General features: G+C 43.7%; 1 protein-coding gene across 2 annotated transcripts; it reads left to right on the top strand.

Annotated features, from left to right (window-relative positions):
* Nucleotides 1-1,719: 1,719 nt before the first annotated feature.
* On the top strand, nucleotides 1,720-26,120 carry LOC114605619 (cystine/glutamate transporter-like). Of its 2 annotated transcripts, none has more exons than XM_077935054.1 (14): nucleotides 1,720-1,876; nucleotides 4,050-4,126; nucleotides 9,973-10,276; nucleotides 14,910-15,036; nucleotides 15,508-15,623; nucleotides 15,784-15,909; nucleotides 16,377-16,476; nucleotides 16,565-16,609; nucleotides 17,160-17,283; nucleotides 18,834-18,937; nucleotides 19,227-19,323; nucleotides 19,761-19,910; nucleotides 21,761-21,935; nucleotides 23,128-26,120. In XM_077935054.1, exons 3-14 carry the CDS (start codon nucleotides 10,081-10,083, stop codon nucleotides 23,190-23,192), a joined length of 1,425 nt encoding a protein of 474 aa, XP_077791180.1. In that variant the 5' UTR covers nucleotides 1,720-1,876; nucleotides 4,050-4,126; nucleotides 9,973-10,080; the 3' UTR covers nucleotides 23,193-26,120. The 2 variants fall into 2 exon arrangements, with proteins under 2 accessions (XP_077791180.1, XP_028602878.2); XM_028747045.2 differs by lacking the exon at nucleotides 1,720-1,876 and adding an exon at nucleotides 3,286-3,434.
* Nucleotides 26,121-27,983: the final 1,863 nt, after the last annotated feature.

Genomic DNA, 27,983 nt, shown 5'->3' with positions numbered 1-27,983 from the left:
AAATACCCCAAATAGATGTGTTATTGATTTCCCCCTCCCCTCTTCTCGGTCCATGTCCCAAAGGCCTGAAACTTTGTTTGCCTTTTGGTAAAGAATCTGGACTTCCCCCAGAGAGTTTATTGGCAAATTATAAATCTGTCAGGCTCTTCTGCTCCAAATAATAATAATAAAAGGAATTGAGTCCAACTACATATTGCAGAGTTATGTGTGTCTTACCCCCATTTTAAAAAACTGAAAAGCAGTCTATTAGGCTACCATGGGGAGGGAGAAGGATTTTTTAAAAACAAAAACAAAAAACCATTGCCTTTTCTGCCATTTGTTTGCTTAAAATCACCCCACCCCACCCTCACAATCTGCTTTCCCACATGCATGGAACAGTTACGGGGTTCTCTGTATCTTTTTCCCTCACAAAGAGAAAAACTGTTGGGTGGAGGGGAAGGGGTTAAGCAGGACCTCGCTTCCCGCTCTTTTCCTTTCCAAAGCAGCCTTAGAGGCTGCTTTTCAATTTATTTATTTTTTAAAAAACCACATACAACAGAAACTTACAAAATTGTGTGTAGCAAGAAATAGCCATGGCATATATGTATACTGGCAAATCCTGCAACAAGAATTCCACCATGAAATTCCCTCTCTCTCCTATCCCCCAATTGCACAATGCACATAACAACAGTGTCTCATACAGAATGTAAACATGAATTGAAAGTGGAGACACAGTATGTACTTTTATGTGTTTGTTTGTTACACAAGGAAGCCTTTAATAAAAACTACGGTAATTAAAGTTTGGTACCACCCTTCATCCGTAGATCTCAGGGCAGTTCAAAACACCTTGACCACTGGCCAGGGCCGTCTTTACCCGGGGGTGCAGGGGGTGCTGTGTACCTGGGCGCTGAACTCGGGGGGGGGGGGGGCAAATGCATACTGGTCCCTCTTGATCTGTGGCCCCTCTCCTCTGTTGCTCTCGATTCCCCCTCCCCCAAAAAAGCTCAACAACTCCCCCCCCCCAAAGGGAGTGGATCTTTGCACCCTGGCAGCGCATATGCTAAAGACAGCTCTGCCACTGACCTAAGCAAAGACATCAAAACGGTGCACCTTACATGAGCTATTCCTCACAAATAAAAGCATGCACAGTGAGAGAAAAGAACATTGTCGTAGATGCTGTCCTAAGAAGTCAAAGCGACAGGTACTAAGAGCCATAATCATTGCAGAATCCAGCAAGGCAGGGCCAGACAGAGCTGAGGAGAGCAATCAAATGGGCATTAATTTGACAAGCAACTGACTTTCAACCCAGCCACCTCCGAAGCCAGGGCGGGAGAACCTCCAGCCTGTGGGCCATATTTAGCCTGCTAAGACTCTCCATTTGGCCTCCCAAATGGGACCTCAACATGTGCCATTCACAATAGCTGACCTTTGGTGACGAATGATTACAGTCCTCATACTGATCTGGTCTTCAGTTTTTTAGGTATTTTCTTCAGAAAATTAAAGAGATCGTTGTTTTCTTTTGAGATGAGATTGAGGCAGGGGGGGGAAAGTTAAGTCATTGTAGCAAGGCGACAGCAGAGGGAAATGATAGGTGCTAGAAGGGAATTATTCTAGACCCACGTAGCTGGCAACGCTGCTGCATGTTGCTAACTAATTTCATGGCTCTTTGCCTCAATTTCATCACCTATCAATCAAACGAGAAAATAGTATTTATCTATCCTTCACAAAGCTCCGTTCGTTAATGTTTGTGAAGTTCTCTGAAGGATGAATGCTCCGCAGTGCAGGGCAGAAAAGCGATAGTTTTCTGGGAAACAACGGGGACAAAGAACTTCATTAGTTTAAAAAACCAAGTGCGGGGGGGAAAACTGGTATTTTGGTTGTAACCTGGTGGTGTCAGGTAAGTGGAGGTGTTTTCAGTCTTGCTTTCTTTGGGGTTTCTCTTCCCGTTGCTGTGAATAATACAGCATGGACGCAGTTAGAGACAGTGTAACAGTGCTTGGTTAAACTATGGAACTCACTTCTTCAGGAGGAAGCAATAGCCATCAACTTGGGTGAGACAAAGTCAGGAAGGATGAGGTTGCCAATGGCTACTAGCCATGATGGCTGTGCTCTACATTATTATTATTATTATTATTATTATTATTATTATTATTATTAATAATAATAATACCCTGCCCATCTGGCTGAGTATCCCCAGCCACTCTGGGCGGCTTCCAAAAAAGTATTAAAATACAGTAGTCTGTTAAACATTAAAGGCTTCCCTAAAAAGGGCTGCCTTCAGGTGTCTTCTAAAAGTCTGGTTGTAGTTCTTCTCTTTGACATCTGGTGGGAGGGCATTCCACAGGGCAGGTGCCACTACTGAGAAGGCCCTCTGCCTGGTTCCCTGTAACCTGGCTTCTCGCAGTGAGGGAACCGCCAGAAGGCCCTCGGCGCTGGATCTCAGTGTCCGGGTAGAACAATGGGGGTGGAGATGCTCCTTCAGGTATACTGGACTGAGGCTGTTCAGGGCTTTAAAGGTCAGCACCAACACTTTGAATTGTGCTCGGACACGTACTGGGATACTAAATACCAGTTGCTGGAAATCACAGGAGAGGAAGGGTTCTCTTGTGATCAAATCCTTCTCCCTGGTTTCCCAAGGCATCTGGTGGACCATTGTGAAAACAGGCTGCTGGACTAGATGAGATGTGGGCCTGATCTGGCAGGCTTTTCTTATTTTCCTGTGTTCCCAGAACATGGCAATCGGAGATAGACTGCCTCTGAATATGGAGGCTGTATATAGAGCTTTCCTTTGTAAATTTCGCCAGTTCTCTCTTTAAAAAAAGGAAGGTAATTTATGCGAATGGACATCACACCTCTTGTAGGCATATGAATTCCTTGTGGCAAGCGTGATGTTTGAAGTAGGATGTCCTGGAAAAACCCCACAATTGTTATATAAACTGCTTTTAATAAAAAACTGAATAAATGAAAGGACTTTGCAAGCAACCTTTCAGCCCCTTGGAAATGTAAATGCATCTTTGCACATTGTACTCCGCGCTCAAAGCAAAACTGCATCAGTGCTACTTCTGCTGGTTTAAGGTTTTCTGATTTGAGGCCATGCCTTTGGTGAAGAGAAATGGCAGCAAGCTGATCAAAGCTGGGCATCGCATAACAACAGTCAGGGAGGTGCTAAAATAAATAAAAAACAGTGATAATAATTGTTACATAACTTTTCAGAGGGTCACAAAAGAAAATGTGTTCTCTCAACCACAATCTGTGCTTACGGCTTTATATAAAAAATAAAAAATGAATAGCAGCTGAGCTGAGAGACCAACAGCAGAAAGGCAGCCAGTAGTGATCTCTTCAGAGGAGGAGTTTTGCTCTGAGGGAGAATTAAGGGACTGAGCCAAGTGAGTTAGTGCCTCTCCGCTGGATGTTACTCATAGACACCTACCTTGGAGCTGGGTCTGCAGCAATATGTGAGTGGTTTAAAATATATCTGAGATTACTGAATAAATTACCTTCAGGTCCAAAGCAGTTAAGGGGAGCCACTATGCTGGAGTTGATAGAGAGCTGGAAAGAGACCAGGGTTGCCAACTTTTCCTCACTGGCTCCTGCTCCTCAACCTTTAATTTACCGCACAATAAATGTTTATATTCATACCACGAAGAGCTCCACATGCTGATTTCTGAAAATCAAGCTGCTGTAAAAAACAACAACAACAGAACAGGTTTGACAACATGCATTTAATTGCCTTATTATTAAATTTGGAATTGGGGGGGAAAAGCTGAGGAGCAAACTACTTTTCCCCCTCCCGGTCAGCTGGCAATCCTAGCCAGGAAAGTCATTCATCAGCACACATATTCACATGCGATATTACAAATGTACACTTCTAATTAAGCCTCTCTGTACTCAGTAGAGTTTTTACTTTTGAGTAAACATGCATGAGATCAGAATGTATGGGATTTTGCTTCGTTTCAAATACATCCTCTCAAAACATTGTGAATGCTGTATAGGAAGCTGATGAGATTTTTGGTGTGTGTTTTTAAGAAACATTGTTTTTAGTCAATATAGATTTCTCGTTTGCTTTACAGATGTGGAAAAAGCAAAAGCTGTTGAACTGTTATTTGTGAAAACTTCATGAAAGTCGCTGCAGACAGAACATTCCAGGGTAAGCAAGAAATCAAGTGAATGAAATACAGTATTTAAAACAAAGCAAGGGCAAGACAAAGTAAGTCAAGTTATTATCCGTTATCAAGTTAATAATAATAATAATAATAAATGACAATATATTTAAATGGTGACTTGTCCCTTCGTTTGAGGAGTCTCATGTAATAATGGCACCAAATATTATGGTCGATCATTATTTCAGTATTTCCACATCTTTCACAATCCAAGAATGAGTTAATAGGACAAACGTTAAAAATGAGCGCAAGTGCTTATCTATGCTGAAATCGGGACAAGAAATTTTATTTATTTACTCATTTATTGCAGTTGTATACCGCCCTATACCCGTAGGTCTCAGGGCAGTTCACAGAACAAAATCAAATTGTAAAACCACAAAATATATAATCAAAATAAAAACAACAACCCAATAACATCCCTGCCCCCCGGTAAAGAAATGCACTTTAAAGGGAAAGGTAGACAGCTGGTGAAGTGCGCAGAGCTTGCATGTCTAGATGACAGGGTGAAAATGAAGACTGCAAAATACTCATTGTTTGCAAATGCTTTACAAACTTGGCCTTGAAGGTGGCTGGCAGGGAGCTCACATGACTTCCTTTAGACTAACTCCACACCCAGCAATTGCTTTCATACAGACAGCATGCTTGCACCAAAGATTCATTGCTGCCACACTTGTGTTTTCCGCAACAAACACCCCCATTGTGAACGGCAGATACGTGACCTGTGTGCTCACCCCTGGGAGCTCAGGGGGATCACAGCTCCCCAAAATAGCCACAGAGGGATGTTTTAGGGGCTGCCTTTGCGGAGTCCAGGGAAGCATGGGCGCAGCTAGGGGGGGGCAATCCTGCCCGTGCAGGATTCACCAGAGCTGAAATGGTTAAAGGGACAAGAATTTCTGGGAAAGCTGTTGCCTGCTCAAACTTTGGAACCCTGCAGGGGGACGCTTTGCTTTATTTTTGTTTTCTCCGATCCAGCTAAGAAAACAGTTTGTGCGATGAGGCAAAGTCTCTCGTTTTGACCCCGGGACTTGTCCTAGCGAGTGAAAAGAACTCGCTCCCCACCCTCACCAGGTCACCAACAAAGAGGAAGGTCATGAGGTTCATCAGGGAATGGCGCAGCTCTTCTGGAACATCTGGAACATCTGCTCATAGCTTCTTGAAGAAGCGACGGTGCTAAGCTAGCAGAATGCCCAAGTTTTGCAGACTTCCGCAAACTTCAAGGAGTGACTGTCAGATATTTGGAGTATGAAGGCCAGGAGCTTGGGATTCCACAGTACCTTGAGTTAGGCTGCTTTCTTCCTAGAAAGAGGGAGCAGGTTGCTACAGTGCAGAGCTTTAGTAACCTCTTTGAGCCTTCTGGCTCCAGAATGCTGGTAGAAACCCTGTATGGCAAAGGGTAGCCAATGTGGGGCCCTCTAGATGTTGTTGGACTAGAACTCACATCATGCCTGACCACTGGTCATGTGTTGGCTGGAATGGATGGGGGTTGGGTTCAACCACATCTGGAAAGCGCCATTTTGGTTACTCTTGCTGTAGGGAGACTGATGGTGTGGGCAAAATATTCTCATTACAACCCGTCTCCCCAAGGAGAGTTGGGGCATGGCAGTGTATCTCCTTGATCATTTTGGATGCCCTTTTCTGAACCTTTTCCAACTCCTTTTTGAAGCGAGGCGACCAGAGCTCTACACAATATTCCAAATGCATGCAAGGCAGATGCTCTACCACTGAGTTATGGCCTTTCTTCTGTACTTATATGAGGGATCCCAGTGGTCACTCCCTTTTCTAGACCTCCCAGTATGTTTCCTGAGAAGCTTTCTTTGTCTTTAAGGAACACTTGTCCACCATTAATTATAATCTGAAGTGAGGAACTCCAGATAATCTTCAAGGTAACCCCAAACATAGAAACCACTGCACTATCCAGCTAGTCACAGAACTGTAGAGTTGGCAGGGACCACAAGGATCATCTAGTCGAACCCGCTGCAAATGCAGAAATCTTTTTGCCCAATGTGGGACTTGAACGCCCAACCCTGAGATCTCATGCTCTACCAACTGAGCTGCTCAATGATTGTTAGCGCGTCTGTTCTCAGCTACTCTTACTGTTCAACAGCTCTGGAATCTGACTTATCTGCAGGGCCTAAAGCTCTTGCATTCCTCACTTGCTTTTCTCGGAGAGATTTTTTTATTTCCCTTCGGTTCCTCGCTAAGTTTAAAGAAGGCTCAACTGCAACTTAGTGTTCTGCCTACCGTATTTTCACCAACAGGCATTTGGGGGTCTAAATGAGAAGATATTTTCAGTATCATTCCATGGGACCAATCCTGCTTCATCAACACATTATTATGGGGCTCCTTTAACTTTGGGGTAAGTTTCTTCTCATATTTATGCACGGTTGCCCATGGGTGCTGTGGGGGGCTCAAGCCATACTATGTCTTTTGCACTGGGACTTAGATCTCTTGCCTTTTCCTCTCCCCTTAAAAAAACAACAACGAAGAACTCTCTCAAAGCTTTTCACAGCCAGCTGGGTCTGCTGCAAAGCACAGAGCTGGTAAGATTCCAGCCACCCGCCATCTTGATTTGTGGAGGCCCAATCCAGATACAGTGGAGAGGCAAAGTCCCTCACCCCCGTCCCTCTGAAAGCCACCTAAAATTCACATAAAGCACACTATGTAAACTTTATGTAGATTTGTGTCACAGGCCTATGTCCTGAGTGTTTTAAGTACATACCATTGCTCCTGGCTGTTGCCATGTTTGGCAAGTGTTTGACACAAATAGTAGATGTTCATGAGATGTCAACAAACCATTAGAAGCTTCTTTTGTATTGTTGACAGAAATCGGATCACAATATCTGTGGAACGGGCACTTTTACATAGGGCTTTTTCCCCCAGCCAGAACTCATTGGAACTCTGTTCTGGCACCTCTCAGGTGGGCGCCATTGCCATTATAAGAAAAAAAGGGAGGGGGCCATGGTGAGTTCCAGCACCTCCTTTTCTAGAAAAATAGCACTGATTTCACAAGTGCCACATAACATTCATTCAGCACTTGTGAGAAATTGACGTTTCAGTGCAGCACTACCAAATCTCTGGAACTCCCTGCCTATTGATACTGCCTTTCAATGCCTGCTAAAACCTGTTTGGTCTCGGCAAACCTACCCAAACCTGTATTTTTATTGCAGATATTTGTTTTTGAAGCTGTTAACAGCAGTTTCCTTTCCTGAGGGCCCCTCCTCACCTGGAGCTGGCCCTGCCTGTGACTGCGTGTGTATTTAATAGCTCTGTTCACAGAAGTCAAAACTGACATATTTTCGGTTCCGTTTATGTCAGTGACCTAGAGTTCTATCAAATTCTGCCTTTTTGCTTATGCTTCAGACTTCAGCTTGGGCAATGGAACGTCTCCTCCTTCTCCACTGCAACTCCCCCACCCCAACACTCTCAAAATGTGCTCCAGGGGGCTGGGGGTCCCTTTGGATCAGGTTTGGGGGGGCAGGATAGGGGGAGTCCCATTGCATGAGCTGATCAGCCTTTGCGCAGTGTTGGATATAACTTCTAGTAAAGCCTGTGCTTAATCTTTCCCATTGCATACCCTCCAACATTTCTCCAATGAAAATAGGGGTGCCCTATTCAATAATAATATAATTATAATTATATGCCATTCATCTGACAGGGTTGCCCTAGCCACTGTAAGTGGCTGTCTTTAGATGTCTTCTAAAGGTTGTATGGTTACTTATCTCCTTGGCTCAGGGATCGCATAACTCTGTACCCTCCAACATTTCTGATCAAAATAGGGACGTCCTAAGGAAAAGTGGGACATTCTTCTTCTTCTTCTTCTTCTTCTTCTTCTTCTTCTTCTTCTTCTTCTTCTTCTTCTTCTTCTTCTTCTTCTTCTGTTTGAGTTTGATACACTCTCTGTTTCTGTCCCATCCACTCTGTAAGATTTCTCCATAACATATCTTTTTTGCCTATTAAAATTCCATCTGACTCTTCAACAAAAAGGGCAATTTCGTAGAATGAAAGAGATCTGAGTCAACAGTCAACACATTGTAGGAAACAAAAACGAGCTTTGTAAATATTTCCTTTATTCCAAACACATGCAGAGTGCAGCTGTGAGGATTAACATACTTGCACTTTAATCTGTTACGTAGAGCAACTCAGCTTCAAAGCCAAGATGCTTTACCTTCCCAGTGGACCGTGCTGTGACTAGAGGAGAGGTAACATTTCCCCCTAAGACACAAGGCTGTTTTGCACAACATGGTACGATTCCTTACCATTCATACAGTCTTGCTGAACCATAGTTCCGCTTCCTGTGTTGTGCGACCCAAGAAAACTCTTTGGATTACTTCCTGATTTCCAAACGTTTCTGGATGAGTGATGTTGAGACTAACCAGGACTGGTCCGAGTCATTTTGCTTCCTGGGCCAAAGGGCAAGATCCACAGATTGAGGAGCACACAGGGTAGGCTTGGAGTACCCCTCTGCCAAGATCTACACAAGCCTGGGGCTTATGTGGCTCTTCCAATGACGGAATTAGAGTCAACAGCAAAGCTCAACAACTTTCTTTTTAATAGTACTTTTTGTGTCTGGATTTTTACTTCTTGGAATATGGCGACCCTACATCAGAGCCCATATAGAACTGGAGTCAGAAGGCGCTTCCTCTTGGCTCAGGGAACCAAGTGCCTTCCTCCTATTACGAGTATGATTAGACTAATGTTCATGAAAATAGCAATAAGTGTTGAGGGGTTACTAGTATCAATTATTATTTTCTACCTCCAGGGGGTTGGACTAGATGACCCCTGGGTTCCCTCCCAACTCTACAATGCCATGATTATTTCATTTTGTTTTATTGCTGCAACAGTTGCAAGCATTAGGAAACACAGTGGTCCTAACCCAGCACAGAGCTGATTTCTATGGGCTTCAGTGTGCTGGACTGTGTCTCCAGAATGGCACTCATCAATTTATTGACTACAGCTATCATGCCTAATCTTACAAGTTACTTCATTATAAATGAAGGGGAGCAGAAAATCAACTTTTTTTAAAAAAAGAAAAAAGATAAATAGGCTTCCTTTATTACTTTCCGGAGTTCTATATACAGAGAGACTGAAAGAGGAAGCAATACTTCTTATTAACTGTGACATCCATTCAGCTTTGATGAATGGATATATTGGCTGCGTCCTTTCCTATTCATAGTGGTACATAATGAGAATGAATTACTGGCTGATAATTTGATGTATAAATATTGCATTTAAATGTGTTAATGTATTGAGTTGGTGTTGTTTTTTTTAAAGAATTGGCACACACACAAGATGTGAGCTGTAACATTTTAACCAACAATAAGCTAGAAACAAATACTTTACGTGTGCAATGGTCCCCCAGCCACCTGGTGCTCGGGTAGTTTACAAAGCACCATAAAAATGTTTGCGGTGCTTAATGTGCAGTAATTTTAAAAGCATATGCATGTGCTTAAACACATGTTTAAAGGGAAATGGGGCAGGGCGGAGAAGGAACACTAATGTTTAAAACACCCGGAGGATACAATTTGTTTCCAGGTGAGGAAGAAAGAGGGATAACTGGAGGGGAAGGGCTAGGACAGTCCCACGCCTGAGAGCCCGGCGAGCTGTTGCCAGTTAATGTAGACAATACTGAGCTAGGGAGGCTCATCATCCACTCATTTTTAGAACTGGGTGGGTGAAAGGGTTAAGCATCCTCCGTGGCAGATAATCCCCCTGAAAGTGGTGCTCTGCTCCCACATTAATACAAATATAGGTTTGAGAGCTGTGTGCTTGCTTCACAACATCCTGTCCCAACTTCTAAGGGTCTCTTTGAAAACCCTCTTCTTTCTTTTTAAAGATAGGGCTGATTTGAGGGATCAGGAAGAACCTCTACGGTGATTCAAGTCACACCTCCGCACCACAAATCTTTGACACCTGAAGGCTCTTCCAGAGGACCGCACAGGCCATGGGGAAATCTAAGAAGAACGAGGAGGCTGTCTTTCTGAGGAAGAAGATCACCCTCTTGAGAGCTTTCTCGCTCCTCATAGGGAGCATGGTAGGCAGCGGAATATTCATCTCTCCCCAAGGGGTGCTGAAGAACTCCGGCAACGTGGGCCTCTCCTTAGTCGTCTGGTTTGCCTGTGGGATCCTCTCTATGTTTGGTGCGTGGTGAGTTTCTTTCCTCTCTTTTTCAGCTCTCAGAGGATGAGAAATCCTATTGGGACTGTGTTTCACCCCATCACTTAAGGAATTGGTAGCTGCAGTAATGAAATCAGTATTGGCCCAGGATCCAGAACTGAGACAGCATTCTGACTCAATGTTGTTGTTTTTAATATACAGTGGTACCTCGGGTTACAGAAGCTTTAGGTTACAGATGCTTCAGGTTACAGACTCCACTAACCCTGAAATAGTACCTCAGGTTAAGAACTTTACCTCAGGATGAGAACAGAAATTGTGCAGCGGCAGCGGGAGGCCCCATTAGCTAAAGTGGTACCTCAGGTTAAGAACTGTTTCAGGTTAAGAATGGACCTCCAGAACGAATTAAGTTCTTAACCCAAGGTACCACTGTATATATAAAAAAGAATTTCTGTTATAGAAAATAAAGGAGCAAAAGAAAGAGAGAGAGAAAGTTGAAAAATATAATAAAAAGATATAGTACATTATATATAATCAGTAACATTTCCATACATTATTATACAGTAGAACCTTGGTTCCCAAACTTAATCCGTTCCTGGAGTCTGTTTGATTCCCGAAACAGTTTGGGAACCAAGGCACGGCTTGTGATTGGCTGCAGCAACTTCCTGCAGCCAATCAGAATCCATGCCAGGTGTTCGGTTTCCAAAGAACGTTTGAAAACTGGAACAATTACTTGCGGTTTTCATTTGTATGGGAGCCAGAACGTTCCGCTCCCAAGGCCAAGGTTCCACTGTATATGTAATATAAATAATAATATTGTCATAATACATATATGCAGTATAAACTCTTTCCAAATGTCAATATTATTGTCCAAACAAGGTCTGCATCAATAAGCAATTCGTTCATATGTTGCGAGTGTTGTCTTGTCACCAGCCCATCGATTAAAGGGGACCATATCTTTATTCTTCCAGTTCAGTGTTTCCCAAACTGGGGCCTCCAGCTGTTTTTGAACTACAACTCCCATCATCCCTAGCTAGCAAGAACAGTGGTCAGGGATGATGGAAGCTGTAGTCCAAAAACAGTCCAGAGACCCAAGTTTGGGAAGCTCTGTTCCAGTTCATCAGTACCAGTCTCTTGCCCATAGAATCCACTTTTGTTGCCCAGTTGCATCCTGACTCGTGGTTAAAGGAGGAGAGACAATAACATAAGAAGCTGCCTCATACTGAGCGAGACCAGTAGTCCATCCAGTTCAGTATTGTCCACACTGACTGGCAGCAACTCTCCAGGAATTCAGGCAGGGGTCTCTCCCAACCCTACCTGGAGCTGCCTGGGACTGAACCTGGGACCTTCTGTTGGCAAGGCAATTGCTCTGCCCCTGAGCTATGCCCTTTTCTGTACACACTCCAATCCTGTCCTATCTGTTTTCTGAGATGTACTTGGGCACCTGATGTAACTGAGCAGCCCCTGGTCCCGTGACACCTCCATTGCACCTGCAATGCTGTGAGCCTTTGTTTCTGCCTTGAACTTGGAGCAGGCGCTCCCAAAGCCACATGGGGTTAATGTGTAACTAATCCGAATTAGGATCTTATCAGAAGAACCCTGTGAAAGAGGCACCCCACCCCCATTGCATGATGAAACTGGGAAGGCCATTTCGAAGCCCTTGACCCATAAGATTCCCAAACAGCAGCCTTCCTAACAGGCTCTTGTATCTCAGGCTCCTAACATCCTGGATAGCTCAGTCGGTAGAGCATGAGACTCTTCATTTCAGGGTTGTGGGTTTGAGCCCCAGGTTGGGCAAAAGATTCCTTCATTGCAGGGGGTTGGACTAGATGAGCCTTGTGGACCCAACTCTACAGTTCTATGAATCTTACGTATTTCAGCGTAACTCTCCCACCTGGGAAGTCTAAGAGGGGCATGTACCCTCTCCACTTCAAGTCCCATAACCCATGTGATACTTACACAGCAAGGGGGAGGAAACTGTGATTCTCCAGCTATTGCCCGACAACAACTCCCATCAGCTCTGGACCTTTGGCCATGCTGGCTGGGCTGAGAGGAGTTTTAGTCCCACAACAACTGGAGGGCCATGGGTCCCCCATTCCTGCTACAGGGCAATGTCGTTTCTGTGGGATCTTTTAATTACATAACCACACCAGTCAGCTCAAATGTCCCTAGTATCTGCCACCTTAGCTGAAGATGCCAAGGACTGAACATAGGACCTCTGTCTTCAGAATGCGTGCCTGTGTACATACCATACATTTAAAGCATATTTAAATCACATGGCTTCCCCCCTCCCCCGAATCATGGGAACTTTCGTTCTGTGAGGGGATAAACAACAGTTCCGAGGATTTCTGTGGGGGGAGGGGATTGATGTGCTTTGAATGTGCTTTAAATACAGTGGTACCTCGGGTTAGGTACTTAATTCATTCCGGAGGTCTGTTCTTAACCTGAAACTGTTCTTAACCTGAAGCACCACTTTAGCTAATGGGGCCTCCTGCTGCTGCCCGCCGCTGCACGATTTCTGTTCTCAACCTGAAGCAAAGTTCTTAACCTGAGGTACTATTTCTGGGTTAGCAGAGTATGTAACCTGAAGCGTATGTAACCCGAGGTACCACTATATGATTTGTACACAGCCGTGGCCTCTCTCATAGCTGTCAACTTTTCCCTTTTCTTGCGAGGAATCCTATTCAGAATAAGGGAATTTCCCTTAAAAAAGGGGAAACGTTGACAGCTATGGCCCCTCTTCTGCAAAAGGGAATATAAATGGCCTCAGTCCTGTATACCTGAAGGAGTGTCTCCACCCCCATCGTTCTGCCCGGACACTGAGATCCAGCGCCGAGGGCCTTCTGGCAGTTCCCTCATTGTGAGAAGCCAGGTTACAGGAAACCAGGCAGAGGGCCTTCTCGGTAGTGGCGCCTGCCCTGTGGAACGCACTCCCATCAGATGTCAAGGAAATAAACAACTATTTGACTTTAAAAAGACAACTGAATGCAGCCCTGTTTAGGGAAATTTTTAATGTCTGATGCTGTGTTGTTTTTAGTATTCAGTTGGAAGCCGCCCAGAGTGGCTGGGGAAACCTAGCCAGATGGGCGGGGTATAAATAATAAATTATTATAATAAATTATTATTATTATAACATATTTATTTTACATTTTCACCCAACCCTTCCCAAATAACATATGCATATGGTTCTTATCCTGCCCATTCGATCCTCACAACAATTCTGTGAGGTAGTTTGACCTGAGACAGAGAGTGATTGGACCAAGTCACCCAGCAAACTTCTGGTAAAGCCAGTTCTAGTCCAACACACTAACCACGGCATCACACACAACCTGTGTGGAAAATTGCTCACAAAAAAAAAAAGAGAGTAGATAGTCATGCTGGTGTTTTGCAAAAAGAAACAAACAAACAAAAACAAAAAAACACCCTACCCAGTGGCTTTTTAACAGCACTTTTTCACCAAAGAGAACTGAGAGTAAACCATGAGAGCCAAAATGGAGCCCTCCTCCCATCTGCCCCACAAGAAATTGGAAGCGAAGGCTACAATCATATACTTAATTTCCAGGGTCTCAGTGGGGCTTACTTTTCAATAGACATATATAGAATTACCCTGTAAAAAATCCCAAAAACAATCAACTTTCAATGGAAGTGTTCTCCAATGATAAATACAGGGGCTTGTGATTCTGTCTGAATGGCCTCAAAACATGAGTTTGCCAGCTGAAGTTTAGGATAAAAATAACCCAGGCTAAAATCTAAGAAAGCTGTTTTTTGACCATATGGTTCCATTGTGGGTGCACATATGGAGTCATCATGGATTTTTCACAGCCTCCAGGTTCAAGTTCAGGTTGTCAATATGGATCATTCCTAATGTCATAATTTCCATGGGTGAGTGAAATGGTTGCACAAACACTTCATGCAGATATGGGTCATTCTGGTTCCCCTAGTTTCAGTAGCTCTCTGACACTCTGAAGGCTGCAATCCTTAGCAGATGTACTAGGGAGGGAAAATGCCAAAGAGTCTTGTGGCACCTTGAAGATGAACGGGTTTTTATGATTGCCTTTGCCAACTAATAATAATAATTTTATTATTACGGTCAAAGACCAGTTCAAAAATGTATGAGGAATGACTCTTCACCACTGCAGTAATTAGGGGTGACTAGGGAGCAAGGTCCTTTGAACTCAACAGAACTTACGTCTGAATAAAAAGGGTTTAGGGGCACTTGAAGTGAAACCTCAGAATGACAGCTCTCTCTGTGCATCTTCTACTGATACACAGAGATAGTGGTGGGAACATAGGAAGCGGTCTTAAACTGCGTCAGACCATTGGCCCATCTCGGGGCTGGATTAAGCATTAAGCAAAATAAGTCTGTGCTTAGGGCATCAAGGGAAGGGCTCACCACAGAAATCTTCCGTTTGCTGGATTTTTAACATTAACGGTCACAAATGAAGCAGGGACTTGAACCCCTGTTTAAAGTCTAGTGCCTTATCCACTACAGAAGGCTTTGCAATCTGGGTGACTCTAAGTGAGGATTTTCACGAGGGTCCTATTTTTCTCTGTCATGGACACAACCTCACAGGATACCAATAGCCCATCAATGCGTGAAGTGAAGGAAAACTCTTTAGGATGGTTTGCTTACACTCTTTCCTACCTGAACACTTCCAGGTGCTCTGTGTTATGCGGAACTTGGCACCCGGATCACAAAGTCTGGAGCCCATTACATCTATATCTTGGAGACCCTGGGCCCTCTGCCAGGGTTCTTGTTCCTATGGGCAGAATACTTTGCTATAAGGTAAGCTTTTCCATCTGCAACCTGCTATAAACTTAAAGGTGAGCTCGGAATGCTTCGAACCATGTGGCGCAGTTGTGTATATAATCTATGCCTTTAAATGTCAGTGAGAGAAACTGCGCATGTAAGAAGCAGATATTAAAGGCAGTCCAGGCAAATGGCCGTCTAATATTTCTGGGTGAATGGCAGCTGTTCATAAATAACTGAAGTCTGTGTCCTGCCTTTCTCTGAGTTGTGTCAGCTTGGCCCATCAGGAATAGCAGCCCAGATGAACTAGGCCAGGGGCAGATAACTCTTTTCAGCCCTAGAGACATATTCCCTCCTGAGCGATTTCCAGGGGACACAGAAAACAGTTTAAATAAGCCAACTGCCCAGTTTCCTTGACTTTGCAGGAATGTGGCATCTTTGCATGGAAAAAATAAGAGTTTTCGTGAGCTCTTGTCACAGAATGCATAAGCCAGTTTTCCTTTCCAGGCCAGCCAACAGTGCAGTTGTTGCACTGGCATTTGGACGCTACATCCTGGACCCCTTTTTCGCACCCTGTGGCGCTCCACTTCTGGCTGTGAAACTTGTTGCTCTTCTTGGCTACTGTAAGTACAAAGCAGGAACTGTGCCCCATTTATTTCCTTGGGATGCGATTCAGTCAAATCAATGGGAGTCTTATTATTAATTTCATATTCTGAATTCATCCGCTGAACTAGATAGTCCCAGCGTGCAGGTCAAATGCCTTTTTTACCCTCTCCAATCCAGACATTGTCCTAATCCTGAACTCTTGGAGTGTCAGCTGGAGTGCCAGGCTTCTGACCTTCTTGTCCATCGTCAAGTTGCTAGCTCTCACTCTCATCATCGTCCCAGGAATGATACTTTTAGCTCAAGGTAATGCATTATTCTCATTGTTATTAGCTATAAAACATCACCACCATCAAAATGCAAGGACTTGCCTCCAGAAAATATTATAGCCTCCATATATTCTGCCCTGAGGGCTGCCTCCCCCCACACTTGAGTGACAACAGTGGTCAGAGTCTGAAGTTGGGTGGGTGGGTATAAGAAACAGGGCCTTTCCATTTGTGGCACCTGCTTTGCAGAATGTCATCCCTAAGGAAGTCTGCTAAGAGCTCAGGCGGAATGTTTCCTGCCCCCTATTACATCCTAACTGATCTTTTAAAGTGGAAATTGCATGGGTTGAACGTGGAGACTTTTCTGCATCCAAAGTATATGATCTACTCTTGAACCATATCTCAAAGATGTATATGGTAAAACGAAGCCTGTTTACATGCTCATCTATCTTAGGAACGTGGCTATGTTTATCATACTTTGCTTTCTAACTGTATGGTTTTCTTTAGGCCATACAGAAAATTTCCAGGATGCTTTCAATGCTCAGACCCTCGCTTTGGACAAGCTTCCTTTGGCTTTTTATGCAGGGATGTTTGCCTATTCAGGATGGTATGCATAAACGACATACATTTTTAAGACAGTCACTTATAAACTGTTAGGGCCACTGAAATCTGTTCCATTCCCTCCCACGATGCAGGTTTCAAACTAGTTTTGTGCGAGAAGAACTAGTGAAGCCAGAGCGGTGAGTCAAAAGACCAGTTTAAAAAGATCTGTATTTGACCCTGCTTAATGATTTCTGTGCCTAGGACTTGCTGATCGTATGGTCGGCGGTTCGAATCCCCGCGGCGGGGTGAGCTCCCGTCGTTCGGTCCCAGCTCCTGCCCACCTAGCACTTTGAAAGCACCCCTAAGTGCAAGTAGATAAATAGGGACCGCTTTCTAGCAGGAAGGTAATGGCGTTTCTGTGCGCTGCGCTGGTGCTGGCTCACCAGAGCAGCTTCGTCACGCTGGCCACGTGACCCGGAAGTGTCTGCGGACAGCGCTGGCTCCTGGCCTCTTAAGCGAGATGGGCGTGCAACCCCAGAGTCGGTCACGACTGGCCCGTACGGGCAGGGGTACCTTTACCTTTAATGTTTTTCTGAAGTTGTTTTGAATAGGGATGGATTATTCCATAGGCTAACAAGGCACAGGCTTCATATATATAATAAAATAACAATACAATGAAATTTTGCATTTACATGGGAACAGTTGTCTGACGATCCTTTTCTCTCCCCCTCCCCATTTTGTTTGTAGAAATATCCCTCTGGCAGTGATTGTGTCTGTGATCACTGTGATTGTGGGTTATATGCTTACTAATGTTTCCTATTACACGGTACTGACAGCAGCAGATGTTCTGGCCTCCCAGGCAGTAGCTGTGGTGAGTCGAAAGCCAATGTTGTAGTTAATATCAGATTAATTTCCCTTCTTCCCCAAGAGGGTTCAGTTTTCAGTAGATGGAGGGGAGAGGATTGGAATGTAAGACAGTGGCAATTAAATTCAGCCTCTGCAGAATGAGGAGTTGTTTGGTCATCGAGATGTCTCAGAAGAGCAAACCATTGTATGTGTGCCACCCCAGTCTCTGAGCAGTGCGAGATTCCCAGGGTTCTAGGGTTCAGTTTCCTTGGAATGAGGGTCAGCAGAGACCGTGGTGTCTTTATGATAGAGAGTTTATTTACACATATAGACAACCTGAGACTATGATGGAGCAGCTCACAGCATTAACAGCCCAACATACAAACAGGCATTATTTTAGGGGGAATTGCTTTGCAGAAATGTATATATTAGGCAAAACTGCGAGGAACACATCTATTAGGAGAAATTTGCATTAAAATGCTGGTGAATTTCCAGGAGGACTTCTATATATATCTATAAAAGAATTCTCAAAGGAATGTGTAAATGTGGAGAGCTGAATGTGTAAATGTGGAGAGCTCAAGTTTCCTGCTTGGCAGGGGATTGGACTCGATGTCCCTTGTGGTCTATTCCAACTCTATGATTCTATGAATAAGAGACTGAAAATTTGAGAAACTGGAATGGACCGATTCACCCATCCCCAGTTCAGTCCTTCATAAGCTGGGAGAAGAAGAAGAAGAAGAGTTTGGATTTGATATCCCGCCTTTCACTCCCCTTCAGGAGTCTCAAAGCGGCTAACAATCTCCTTTCCCTTCCTCCCCCACAACAAACACTCTGTGAGGTGAGTGGGGCTGAGAGACTTCAAAGAAATGTGACTGGCCCAAGGTCACCCAGCAGCTGCATGTGGAGGAGCGGAGACGCGAACCCGGTTACCCAGATTACGTGACTACCGCTCTTAACCACTACACCACACTGGAATCTGTGGCCCTTCAGATGTTGTTGGACTTCAGCTCCCAGCAGCCTTGCCTATTGGTGGTGCTGATGCAAGTCCCCTCACAGATCTACAGTTCCCTGAGAGATTTAAGAGTCAACCCCTCTTCCCAGGGAGCTCTGGGAATTGTAGCTCTGTGAATGGAATTAGGGTCTCCTAACAACTTTCATTGCCCTTTACAAACTACAGTTTCCAAGACTCTTTGGGGGAAGCCATGACTATTTATAGTGGCATGGTGATGCTTTAAATGTATGTCTCCAGCTGCTTTGGGACTACAGTTTCCATCCTCCCTGACCACTGGTATGATGGGAGCTGGAGTACAAAAGCTGCTGGAGACCCAAGTTTGGGAAAACCATAGTGCTGTTAGGGCCTTGTAATAATGTCTCTAAGCCTTTTGTAAAATGAATAAGACAAGAGAAAATCAGGGATTTGGGAGGCATGGAGAACAACAAGTAAATATGAAATCAGAATGAAACAGAGCTCTGTAGCATATCACGCCTGCTTTCACTGAAGGCCACTCAGTGGTTTTCCTTCACCAGTAATTATAAACCTCACATTTCTGAACACAAACATGCCTTTTCTTCCAGAGCTTTGCACACAAAGCTTGCCGGAGTGTTATCTCAATGGTGCCTATCTTGGTTTCCTTGTCTTGCTTTGGGACGATGAATGGGGGAATCTTTACATTTTCAAGGTCAGTGTCCTCTTTTTTTAATCTTGTTGAAGGATGAACTACATGCTACATATCAGGGCTGGGGGATATGTGACCCTCCAGTTGGTGCTGGAGTATAGCTCCCATCCCCCCCTGACCATTTGCTGTTCTGGCTGGGGCTGATGGGCGTTGTAGTCCAATAACATCTGGAGGGCCAAAGCATGAAACTGAGGAAGAGAACCCCAGCGCTGAGCATCTCTACTAGAGGTTCCCCACCTATGCAGACTAATTCATTGCCTTATTTCACTGCTTATTTATTTTCTCCTTCTAGGACCTTGTTTGTGGCTTCACGAGAAGGACAATGGCCTCCCCTCTTCTCCATGATCCATATTCAAAGACATACACCCCTACCAGCAGTCATGTTGATGGTAAGAATATGGGTTGACTCCATCCTAGTCATTCTTAGAGTAGACCAACTGAAATGTTTAAGATACCCATGAGTAATTTAAGGACTGTCAGTCTCAATGGGCCTACTCTAAAAGGCTGTGTACACATTACTGGCTTAAAATGCAGCTAGGTCATTCTTTTTCTCAATTCAGATTGAAGCTGGTTTTGGGGGGCAGGGGGCAGTATTTCCTAAGAAATATGGATTCTGGCTAACGTTTTGTGCACACTGCTTCCCACACCAGGAGTGGAAGCACACTGGGTGCACAGAAAATGGGAGTGTGTACACAAACTTGCAGTCTAGCAACATCTGAAAGGCCACAAGTTCCCCATCCCTGTTCTAGGTTTTCAGCTACGTCTGTGTGTTCAGTCTGAGATGGTGGTTTACTAAATCTATTTCACCTCCTTCTACACCCCTCAGTTCCCTTTGGTCACAGCCATGATCTGTGTGGGAGATATCTACCACCTGCTCAACTTCTTCAGCTTCTCCCGGTGGCTCTTCATAGGATTAGCCACCCTTGGGCTGATAGTTCACCGCTGCCGTCATCCTGAGATAACAAGCCCATTCAAGGTAAGGGTTTGCTGGCCTGTTTTCTCCCATGATTCTCCCTCTGTCGCTCTTCATTTTAGACCAGGTATGTACTTAGACCCATCTCTCTGTGCTAATAAGTAACAGTAAGTAGTTAAGAACTGGAGCTGTGAGCCAAGTGCTTCAGATCCCACTTCAGAGTATGCCCAACAAATATCACACCCATCAACAACTGATCGGAAACTGTGTTAAGTGGTTAAAAAGAAATAGGTGGCCTATGTTCAGCCCCCCAACTCAGACATTTTAAAAGGCAATTCATATAGCACTCCATATTTCAAAGAAACCTCTGAGCAGTTTAGAGCATCATACGGCATCTCTGAGCTGTTTATAGCATCTTGTGATCTCAAGCCAGGCACACTCCCTCTCAGCCTGACTGGGGGTTGTTGTGAGGATAAAATGGGGGGGGGGGGGCAGAATAGGGATGGAAGGATCTGCCAATTTTGCATCTCTCGGTTTCTCATTTATACATTATTAAATTTAGTTTTCTGTGTTCTGCAGTAATTTGCATTAAAAAAACACACAAAACCTCATGAACATTCTTAGCATTTTAGGGCAATTTTCTCCTAAGAAGCCCATTTTTCGATGTACTTTTGCCTAATGTACACACTGTTGCAAGCTATTTCACATAATATAATGGATTTTTGTATGTCATTTCCCCCAATGTCTTCATTTAATGCGCACACTCCCCCAATATGTCCATTTCTGTACACATTGTTCGGAGAAAGTGTGAATTTGAGAGATTCTGCTTTAAATGCATACCGAACTGAATTTCTCCTCTGCCCCTGGGGAGGAGAGCTATGTATGCTGTCCTGTCTTCCTTGAAGGAAGGGTGGTGGGATACAAATAAACAACAAACATGAATTGCTTGTATGCTTAGAGAAGAAATATTCGCCCTACTTCCAAGGTGTCCCAGGGTGGATTTTCATTATCATTCTTTGGGTGACCAGATGAGAAAAGAGGACTCCTGTACCTTTAATAGCTGTATAGAAAAAGAAATGTCAGCAGGTGTCGCTTGCAAGAGAATCTACACCAGCTGAAGTTCCATCTTCTACGTCACTATTAAAGGTGCAAGAGCCCAGGATTCCTTTTTTCACCCGGCTACCTTATTTTCCATATTCAGGAATAACATGCTCTTGGTATGTCTTCATAGCCACTACCAAAAGCACTTCGGAAATGCGGGGTAATGCTTTGCTGTTTTTTTAGCCGCTCACAAAACTTGGAAGGAAAAAAACACCAAGAAGAAACCATACAAATTGAATTCGAGAAGACCAGTGCTTATAATATGTACATCTACTGCCGCCTTGTGGACATAAGCCAGAACCCTTATTTCCACACCTTTTAAAGCAAAAAGAATGCTTGCATGTCTCATTCATATGGAGCTTCTCTTCTCAAGACTTGGGTGCACAGATTAAGTACATGCAGCTTCTGTGCCCATCTGGAAATAATAATAATCCTTATGCAGATTATTATTAGGATGCATGGCAGAGGAGAGGAATTTTAAGCTTAAACTCCCAATTACCTTGTTTTCCTCTCAAGGATGTCCCTGTAGAACTCAGGACTTGGACCACACAGTGTGAGGGAAAGCTCTCAATCAGTGTGTTAGATTTCCCCCCACTCACCCAAAGAAACATTTTAATTAGAGTTCTAACAATTACATTCAGTCCTTTGCGTTGCGAATACCTCCAGGTTTATGCGTCTTTCTCTAGGAGCTTTCATTTCCCTCCAGTCCTCCTTTTGCTTCTCAAATGTTTTGAAACCTGCAAACTTCCTCAGCCTTTCAGGGCCCACTTGCAAAAGTAACTCCACTTTTGGAACTCTTTTTTCCTATCCAGGTTCCTCTCTTCGTTCCTGTCTCCTTTACAATCATTTGCCTTTTCACTGTAGCGATGTCTTTCTACTCGGACCCAATCAATATCAGCATTGGCTGTGCCATGGTCTTAAGTGGGTTTCCCGTTTACTATTTGTTCATCAACAGGCCAATGCCAAAGTGTTGCAGCGCCACATTCTGTGAGTAGAAACTGCTGGGTAATTTTGAATGATCATATTCAGTACGGTATTCTTTAAAGATCGCTGCATAGCCAGAGCTTGATCTGGCTGTCGAGAGCTGTATTCCCTCAGGAATGGGGGGGAGATTTATTATTGATTGGTTATCGATGCTTCTTGATTGTGTGTATTGGGGGGGGGGGGACGGACCCGCAAAGCAGCATACAGAAAAGAATAAAATATGAAACTATCAGTAAAAACAGTTACAGATATTTATAACATTCAAAAATAATTAAAAACAACGATAAGCTAAAAACAGATTAAAAGACACATCAACATTCTATAGCTGGGTAAACAAAAAATGTCATTCGGCAGGGAGTTCCAGTGTGTGGGTACTGACGCACTGAAATATGTGTCCTTACAAATGCGGAACGAGTATTATGGAGTACCCCTAACAGCTCCAGTTGTGTTTCCAATCCTTATTATGGAATGGAAAAACCCAATACTTTTTAAAAAATTCCAGTGGGGAAGGCATGGCTGCCGTGGTGTGTTTAATTTGCAGCTTCATTAATTATATTTTTGAGCTTTTTCAAGTTACCCAAGAAAATGCTCTGCTTTTTGAAGGGTTTTTTTTGTGTTTGTTTTTACAATGAAATCAATATTTTGAGTTCCTTTGATCAAAGGGGAATTGCAAGAAGCCCAAAGGGAAATGTTACTTGGGAAGGGGATGAGGAAAACCAAAGAGGAGCACCCTGTACAAGCAATTGAGATTCAAGCTACAAGCCTTATGGCAACTTCTAGAGAGGGAGAAATGGAATTGCAAACTTACCGTCCAATATTATGGAGGCATTTCCAAGTAGCCCTGTTTTGAGCAATCACATAATTATATTAATAATGATGCTAAGCATCCATAAAGTACTTCTGAGAGTTTAACATGCTTACATGTATTATGTCCTTGTAATCCTTACAATAACTTCTTAAGATAAGTCAGTATTAATATCCACGTGTTGCAGATAGGGGGCTGAGGAAGGGGTTCAAATCTGTCCATATTTAATTTGTGCCATTTTTGCTGCTTCTTTTTTTGTAACCCTAATTTCCATCCCATTCTGTTTCCACATTAATTTTTCCAATTTTGGAAGAAACATAATTCGTACTTTAGGAACACCAGAACATGAAAGACTTTTGCCCTTATACATCTAACCCCTTACTATTACAGATTCTCTTACACTGAAGCTTCAGATCCTCTTGAAGGTGGTGCAACAAGAAATCAGGACTTACTGAGAAGCATAACGAGAGCTGGAGGGGTGAACCAGAAGCCTGAACTTCAAAGCTCTGATTTTGCGGTGACTTCTCCTAGCTTATATTTAACGCCACCCTCACAACTCGGAGCGTGCCTGCATTGGAGCATCTTCTGCTTCCAGTTTGGTGTTTTCATACCAGATGGAGAGTTCCTGAAAAATCAAAGGCACAGGAAACCCTGTGCAGATGAGTCACACCTTTGACTGTGCAAGCAACAGCCCATGTGCATCCTGATATTGTCCTCATCTGCCATGCAGATGGGCACGAGAGCATCCGGTCCTTGAAGAAAGACTCCTAGAGATGTGTCTGTCTGAATGCATACGCAATCCCTAAATGCTGGCTGTGTAGAGGCAATAGCTATTTGTAGATGTTGAAGTGGTACTGCAGAGCTGTTAGTCATCAAGGTACACAGGCTCATTTTTAAAAATGTTTGATTTGAGCAGTGTGCCTTGACCAATGATAGTTTTTGATGTGCTCCAAGCACTCTGGAAAACTGAAATAAGCAGTGGCATAGCGTGGGTTGTCAGCACCCGGGGCAAGGCAAGTAATTTGCGCCCCCTAACCCGTGGATTTGCACCCCCTAACCCGTGGATTTGCGCCCCCTAACCTGTGGATTTGCCCTAACCCCAGATGTTGCGCCCGGTGCAGCCGCCTGCACCCCCCACGCTACGCCACTGGAAATAAGCCTTGCTGAAAAAGATGTGTGTGTGATTATAATGGGCATCTTTAGAATGGTAAAGAAGCCCTCCCCAAATCTGAAACTTCTTATTTTGTTTTGGGTATACACACACACACACACACACACACGTTATTACTGTTATTATTAATAGTGTGTAAAAGGACGGACACATATAATTCCAAGTGATCATATTGCCTGTTGCAAAGTGGGAGGGAGGAAATTTCCTTTTTGTGAAATTGACTAAACCAGATGCAGCTTTCAAGCCGCCAATTTCACACCTCTTTTGAAGTTCATAGTACTGGTAGAATTAAGAATATGGATATGATTACCGTATATTCTCACAGGTGATGCTTACTGCCTTCAGTTATCCTTGCTAATGTTTGATCAAGTCTAGTGCCATCACACCAGTTAGGGGGCTTTACCCCCATTGATCCTGAGAAATAATAGTCATTTGTGTATGGTGCATGTCTTTGCAAGATGGACTGAGAGCACGCTGTAAATGACACGTGCTTGTGTATTAACTAGTAACGGTAACATTAGTTTTGCAACACAGAATGCAACTTGAGAGGGTCACAAACCAAAACCCTGGATTCAGCAGCTGCAAGCATGAAAAATCAAAATCATATCAAATATAACACAGTCTGTACATGGATCCATGTAAAAGAGTGGAGGGGGAGGCTAAATAATGTATGTTTCAATTCATGTGATGCCATATACACCTATTTTATTGTCTTTAACATCCTCATCTCTTCTGCAACAATCCTGCCAAAAATTTGCTCCTCTTTATGCTTGCTATCAGCCATAGAAGGAAAGCCTTCATTGGCACCAATGGGAGCTTTCTTTCTTTCTTTCTGAAATATACTTGGAGTCGAGAGTGGATTTCATGCTCTTTATTCTGCTCATAGTGGTGAGGAGGAAAAATGGAAGTTCCCCCAGAATATCTGCTTTATAGACATTATTTACACAATGGGCCCCACGTGATTAGCTAATTCCGGGATTCACCTGTAGGCCAATCAGGTTGCAGATTCACTTCCACCTGAAGCTGGATTGGGTGGCTTCTGTGGACCAATCAGACTGCTGCATTCTGGACCCTATTGTTCTAGGACCAATCAGACTGCTGCATTCTGAATCCTATTGTTCTAGGACCAATCAGACTTCTGCCTTTTGAATCCTATTCAACTCAGTACATAACCCTTTCTTTCTTTCTTTCTTTCTTTCTTTCTTTCTTTCTTTCTTTCTTTCTTTCTTTCTTTCTTTCTTTTCCTTCCTTCCTTCCTTCCTTCCTTCCTTCCTTCCTTCCTTCCTTCCTTCCTTCCTTCCTTTCTTTCTTTCTTGTCTCCAGAACTTTTGAAGCAGATTTGAGGGCGCCCCAGGGTGCGGTTAGCTTGTGGGAGGAAAAGGAAGATGCAATCCCATTGCACTAGTGGAGGCCTCTTCTGTTTGTGCACTGGATAAAGCCCAGGTCACTTCCAGATGTCCTTTTCATTGGGCATTTTATCCTTATTTGTTTGCACAAAGTTTGCAGGGAGATCAGTCACCATTGGTTATTTATTGCACATTCATTCTGATTTGTGTGTGGGGAGGTTAGACGACATTGAATCAAGCAAATGTTATCCCTAGTGCATTTCCCCATCACATTCCTTATTGCAAAAAGTCTGATTTTGGGTGGGTTGGGGAGTGAGTTTGATGTCCAAGAACACCAAATAAGTTCTAACTGTGCAACCTGAATTAGCTGGTAGTGATGGAATCCCACCTGAAAAATGTTTCATACATATATGAAAATCTGACTGAGAGTGTTCCCAATGTGTATGATTGGCTGGTTTGAATGATTTAGCATCATGTAGCCAAATAGACAAGCAACTTTGAACTACTTTCTTATTTGTGGTTTTCTAAACTGTGTCTAGTAAGCTTCTTTCTATCAGCACTGAAGGCCTTAGCAGATAGTGATTAGGTAAACACTGACTGTACAGTCGTTGTTGAGATATAACATTTTGTATAAAATGGTAGACAATCACAGGAAATGTTGAACTTCCCATTTTAGTTTGCTAAAAGATGTGAAATGTTTTCTATGTTTTTGAGGGTAAAATTCCAACCTCATCCAAGTTCACAATGGAAACTTTCATATTAAAGTGACATTAGGTCCAAAATCTAAGGAGCATTTCTAAGCTTTTTATACACTCAGTGAACACCTAATTAAATGGTTTGAAATAAAGCACAGTTTTCAGAAGTTATTAATATATCTTTTTCTGGCCATCTTGCCTATATTATCATGGTAATGGAAGAGTTGAAGCGTTGGGTCAGAGCTGCTACCTTATGCATTATAACCAGACTTTAGGTGAAAGCGCTTGTAAATTGGAGGTAGACGTAGTTTGTACACCATCACTGTTGTCCAAACACACATACTTTTCTTTCTTGTGAAAGTTCAGGGTGGTGTGGGGAAGGGTTCTGCAAATATTTGATGTTCCAATTAGACTGGAGAAACCTAATTATAGGCTAATAATGTGACATCATTAACAAATAATAATAATAATAATAATTTATACCCCACCATCTAGCTGGGTTTCCCCAGCCACTCTGGGCGGCTCCCAATCGAATATTAAAAACACAATACCTCATTAAACATTAAAAACTTCCCTAAACATAACTCTGGGTTCAGCTGAGTCACAAGTTCCAAACCAAATTGGGGGAAACTGAGTGTTGGTTGAGTGAGATTGAGATGCTCTGCTGCTCTGCCTCAGGCAGCACAATATTTGGGGCTGTCCCTGGCATGGGAAGCAACTTTCCATTTCAGGGGGCAACATGTGACTATGTCTGCAAGCATATACACACTTTCCTGGGAGTAAGTCCCACTGAACTTAGTGGGGCTTGCTTATAAGTAGACATGTGTGGGACTTAGGGATGGGTGAATCTTGTCAGTAGGGCCGGGCAGTATCTAGTTTTCAACATTGTGATGTATCGCCAGGTAAACATCACAATATACCGAAACATCACAATGTCTGAAAGAAAAAGGGAGCTATGCAGAGGCATTGACTAGCTTCATGGTTTTCCCTGCATCGTGATTTTTGCCAGCGCCTGCTCTTGTAATTCGCTGCCCCTGCATGAGGCAGGAGAGAACTGAGCCGGCAGTTTTAACGGGGGCTGCAGGAATTGAGAGAAGCATTGGCTGACTTCACAGTTTCCCCCACATTCTGATTTTTGCATAGCACACACACATCATCATCACCATCATCATGATTCGTGATATATTGCCAGGTCAGAAATTATGAAACTGATATCATGATGTGGATTTCAAACCAGTTTAGGACAATATATTGATATATTGCCCAGCCCTGCATGACGGTTTTAATTTATCACTTTCCCAATCCTAAATTCTCACATTTCCACTTTGGTTTGCAAATTTTTATTTTATTTTTAAACCCTCATAAAAATCCATCAATGTCAATTTATCCTGCAATACACATTTTTATACTCAGTTTTGCCTATTATGCACACTTGTGCAAAGCAGTTTCCCTTGGCTTTAGCTCTGGAGGATACTGGGCAGATCTAGGATGCTGGAGAGGGGCGCTGGTGGCGCTGTGGTCTAAACCACTGAGCCTCTTGGGCTTGCTGATTGGAAGGTCGGCAGTTCGAATCCCCGCGACGGGGTGAGCTCCCGTTGCTCGGTCTCTGCTCCTGCCAACCTAGCAGTTCGAAAGTACGTCAAAGTGCAAGTAGATAAATAGGTACCGCTCCAGCGGGAAGGTAAACGGTGTTTCCGTGTGCTGCTCTGGTTTCGCCAGAAGCAGCTTAGTCATGACCTGGAAAAATTGTCTGTGGACAGACACCGGCTCCCTCAGCCAGTAAAGCGAGATGAGCGCCGCAACCCCAGAGTCGTCCGCGACTGGACTTAACTGTCAGGGGTCCTTTACCTTTAGGATGCTGGAGAGAGGACCCCAGCTGTAGAAATAGTAAAGGGTGTTCGATCCACTGCAACTCCAGACCACTACACCACGAACCTTCTCATTGGGAACTACAATTTCCTGGGAGAGGGGATGCCTGTTAACCCAGTTTAAGTGTAGGCTAGCCCTTCAAAACTGGCCACCCTAGCTGACAGC

Source organism: Podarcis muralis, chromosome 10 (genome assembly GCF_964188315.1).
Source record: "Podarcis muralis chromosome 10, rPodMur119.hap1.1, whole genome shotgun sequence".
Lineage (NCBI taxonomy): Eukaryota > Metazoa > Chordata > Lepidosauria > Squamata > Lacertidae > Podarcis > Podarcis muralis.
This window is presented reverse-complemented; position numbering and strand designations above follow the sequence as displayed.

Excerpts from the sequence above, each read along its gene's own strand:
- LOC114605619 (XM_077935054.1), top strand. The coding sequence starts at position 10,081 with ATGGGGAAATCTAAGAAGAACGAGGAGGCTGTCTTTCTGAGGAAGAAG. Across the intron at positions 15,624-15,783 it reads TGTTGCTCTTCTTGGCTACT|ACATTGTCCTAATCCTGAAC; the intron begins GTAAGTACAAAG and ends TCTCCAATCCAG. Across the intron at positions 18,938-19,226 it reads GGAATCTTTACATTTTCAAG|GACCTTGTTTGTGGCTTCAC; the intron begins GTCAGTGTCCTC and ends TTCTCCTTCTAG.